This window comes from Lynx rufus, unplaced genomic scaffold (genome assembly GCF_022079265.1).
Source record: "Lynx rufus isolate CCGP_SWC_20201006 ecotype Redwood Valley unplaced genomic scaffold, mLynRuf1.p SCAF_9, whole genome shotgun sequence".
Classification (NCBI taxonomy): Eukaryota; Metazoa; Chordata; class Mammalia; order Carnivora; family Felidae; genus Lynx; species Lynx rufus.
Genome location: NW_025814897.1, coordinates 62,651,521 through 62,655,872, shown reverse-complemented (window position 1 = coordinate 62,655,872; position 4,352 = coordinate 62,651,521). Strand labels below are relative to the sequence as shown.

General features: G+C 38.5%; 1 protein-coding gene across 1 annotated transcript; it reads right to left on the bottom strand.

The window, feature by feature from the left end:
- Positions 1–775: 775 nt before the first annotated feature.
- Positions 776–1,735, bottom strand: LOC124506444 (putative olfactory receptor 56B2). The gene has a single exon (XM_047072512.1). The coding sequence runs from the start codon at positions 1,733–1,735 to the stop codon at positions 776–778; it is 960 nt and encodes a 319-aa protein (XP_046928468.1).
- Positions 1,736–4,352: the final 2,617 nt, after the last annotated feature.

Sequence of the window (4,352 nt, the reverse complement as noted above, 5' to 3'; positions counted from 1 at the left end):
GGGTATGGATCTTGGATAATGGTTAATTATTTCAGAAAGGATTTCCCAAAATGAATATGGACAATCAGAATGCTTCCCTGGACATTTGTAATGGGAAAAAATATTCCAGTTGATACTGAAATGTATTGAACGAATAAATATGATTAATTTGGACAATCAGTATTTTCTTCCTTGTGAATTGAGAAATGGAGAAAGACATTTTTTAAGTTTATTTATTTATTTTTATAGAGAACGAACAGGGAGGAGCAGAGAGAGACAGAGAGAGACAGAGAGAGAGAGAATCACAAGCAGGGATTCCAACTTGGGGCTTGAACTCCTGAACTATGAGATGAACCATTAAATGAACCCTGAGATCATGACCCCAACCAAAATCAAGGGATATTTAACTGACTAAGCCACCCAGGCACACCGCTGGAGAAAGACATTCTTAAACAAGAAAAAAAAGAGTGTGAAATATGCAAAGAAAAGATAAACCTCCTCAGAGAGGTCTGAGGAAGGTCAAGTAGTATATTTCACTTGTCTTTCCCTAGAATCCCTGTGAATGTAAGAATCGGAATGGTCCCCTTTTCCAGTAAGATGTTTGCTTGAAAGCCAAACATTTCAAAACTAATTGTCACCTGGTTGTTTTTTAAGTTCATTTTTACCACTAATTTGTTACATTAACTGAAAAACTGACACAGTTCCCTTTTTCCATAGTACTTCTGTCATGCATAATGATTGGAAAAACATAAGGATAAATATTTGGGAAATTACCTAAGTGAGCCCCTTCTCCATGTTAGCTGCTTTTGATGTTCAACTTAAGAGCCTTATATAAGCCATGCCTGAGTTCCTTATTCTTGAGTGCATACACTATGGGGTTGAGGGCGGGAGGAATGACATTGTGTAGTACATTGAGGAGAACTGGAACAAGGGGAAGCGTGATTGCTGCATTATGGGTGATAGAAATGACAACAATGACTGTGTAAAAGAACAAAATGAGGATGAGGTGGGAAGTACAGGTACTTAGGGCTTTGGAAGCAGCTTCTGCTGAGTTCAGTTTCAGCACTGAGTGAAGTATCAAAACATATGATAAAAAAATCAAAGCCAGGTCACTCCCCATCAATGTCCATGCCAGAAATAGCTGGTAGATGCTGTTGATTGTCCTGTCATCACAGGATAAGCTAGTGACTCCAAGATTAGAGCACAGGCAGTGCTCAATTTGGTTCTGTGAGCAGTAGTGTCTCTGAGCAGCCAACACAGGCACTGGGATGGTAGCCAGACTGTTTCTAAGTGCCATGAACACAGTTGCCTTGACCACAAAAGAATCAGTAACTATTGCTGGATAGCGTAGTGGTTTGCAAATGGCTACATATCTATCTATAGCCATGCAGACAAAGATACCTGACTCCATAACCACAAAACAATGTATGACATACATCTGAGCAAAACACTCAGGGAGACTGATGGCCTTGGCACTGAACCATAAGATGGCCAAAATCTTGGGCATGATGGTGGTAGCCAGTCCCATGTCTACCACAGCCAGGATCCCCAGGAAATGGTACATAGGTTGGTGCAGTGTGGCCTCCTGATTGATGATGATCAGGATAAGGATGTTGGCAGTGAGAGCTAAGAGGTAGAGCAGAGCCAGGGGCAGGGAGAGCCAGTGCTGCCAGGTGTGAATGCCTGGGAATCCCATCAGAATGAACTCAGAGACCTGGAACTTAGAGATGTTGGAATGTGTGAGATCCTGGAACATCCTTCACTAAGGGAAAAGCATATACAAAGTTACAATTCTTAGTATTCTCTCTGACAGTATTTTAAAAGATGTTACCCACCTTCATGTTTTTGAAATGCAGGAGTCTTCATTATTCTGATCCTGCCACTAACATTTATCGGACATTTCTTTTTTTTTAACGTTTTATTTATTTTTGAGACAGAGAGAGACAGAACATGAACGGGGGAGGGGCAGAGAGAGAGGGAGGCACAGAATCGGAAGCAGGCTCCAGGCTCTAAGCCATCAGCCCAGAGCCTGACGAGGGGCTTGGACTCACGGACCGCGAGATCGTGACCTGAGCTGAAGTCGGACGCTTAACTGACTGAGCCACCCAGGCGCCCCAATCGGACATTTCTAATGACACGAACCATGATAGCACATTCCATGTTTAACTCTGTTAATCATCACAAAATCTCCATAAGGCAGGTCACATTATTTCCACCTTCTTACAATTGAAGAATAAGGACATTGGAGTTACCAGAACCTTGGTCATTACCTTCCATCTTATGAGTTATGGAGACTGACAAAATGAAAGCAATCTGGTAACACAGCCTGGCCTCTTAAGCTTTATTTTGACAGAGTTGGTTTTTTTAGGAACCAAAGGTATAGATTCAGAGTAGAGGTTTTTATGCAGAGAAACCTTTTGGTAACAGATTAGGTGAAAGAATATAAGAATTATCCTTTTTTAAAAGTTCAAGTACTCAAAAATTTGTGAAATAATCATGAATATTATGTCATTATAATATATGAGGTAATTTAGTATATCCATCTTAAACAGGAAAACTGATATCTAAAAATGCAAACAAGCTGTCTAAAGCCAAGTTACTCTAAAAGAAATATACCTGGAAACTCAGTAGTTTGTGTCCACTTGATTCTGGCTTTGAGTGACTTTCCCGTAGTGGGACGTACTTTTGCATCTTAAAGCTGTCCAGCCAGTCACACTATAATGAATAAAGCAGATGGGAAAAAAATAGAGTTTAAGATAAATGATTTGACAGAAGTGTTGCTATAATCAAATTACACTGTAACATTCTTATTTTAATCATTTATAATATTTTAATTAAAAACTGAAAGCAGATTTTCATTATCTCTTTTTACCAAAGATGTTCTATTTATTATTGTTTTCAGTGTTTCAAATATCAAGGGCATAATAAAACACAATAATTAATGTTAATGTAGACTGGTGGATATACTAATCTCAAACCATGTAATGACATGCTGTGTGCTTATAACATAGTGAAGAAAAATAAACTAAGTTATGTATTTGTATTTTTTTTTCAACGTTTATTTATTTTTTTGGAACAGAGAGAGACAGAGCATGAACGGGGGAGGGGCAGAGAGAGAGGGAGACACAGAATCGGAAACAGGCTCCAGGCTCTGAGCCATCAGCCCAGAGCCCGACGCGGGGCTCGAACTCACGGACCGCGAGATCGTGACCTGGCTGAAGTCGGACGCTTAACCGACTGCGCCACCCAGGCGCCCCTGTATTTGTATTAATATACCTATTCTGCTTCATATCTATTGTTTTTATAACTTCTAAGGTTGAATCATATTTTTGCTAGCTTGCTTTATCTTTTAACTTTAGTTTGGGAACTATTCCTCAAATGTTATGCAACATTTGACTATTAACTTACACTTAATACAGAAGAGCCTTTGAAGGCTTACTTGAGATTCCAGGTGATGAGTACATATCATCAGTTGGTATCTTTTCCTTTGAGAGCTCTTATAGGGACTACTGCTTCTTTGTAGACATTCTTAGTGATCAGTGTTATATGTCTTTTCTCAGGGACTCTGAATTTGTTCAGAAAATAACCCACCAACTTACTTCCTGCAGGAATATATGACTGGTTGCTAGTTTTAAGTTGAGTAGTAGATGAACACTGGGTTTCTCACATTTAGTGTGAATATTGAATTCTACTCTCTCATTTTTTATGATGCCTCATCCTTGGCTTTCATCATATATATATATATATATATATATATATATATAGTATTTGTTAAAATTTCTTCTCAAAATAAACTTCCAGTCTTCCAGTCATCATAAGGGAATACTTAATATTAAGGATAGTGGATGGATTAAAAATATCAAATTTTTTTTTGGTTTGCCAAAAAATCATGTTATTACATGTTTAAAGTTCACGTTAAAAAAACAAAACAAAACAAAATCTTTCCAGGGAAACTAGAACCAGAATTTGGAGGTGCTGTCCCCTGACCCCTTGGCCAAACCCCGCTCCATTAACTTAGTTTTATGCAATCATATTCCCCAACAAGATTTGCATCTGTGCCTTGGAGATTATTTTTTCCACCTACATTTCTCTTTTATCTTTATTCTCATGGAAGAATGAAAGATTAGATGCTTCAAAAAGCAACATTTTTTGGAAGTAGCAAAGCAGCACAAGGCAAACTAATTAATAAGAATGCTCCTTGAAGATGGTTCTCGTGTCATCACAGATCAGGCAAAACTAGAGGGAAAGGGCAACTAAGCCAACTTTTCGTGGAGATCAGGAAAGTTTTCAAAGAGGAAAAGACAAATGCTCTTAGACCTGAAACATGATTAGGATTCTGCCAGGTCAGCTATCTGTTATAATGCTGTTTGCTC

Coding starts and splice junctions, on each gene's coding strand:
- LOC124506444 (XM_047072512.1), bottom strand. CDS start 1,735: ATGTTCCAGGATCTCACACATTCCAACATCTCTAAGTTCCAGGTCTCT.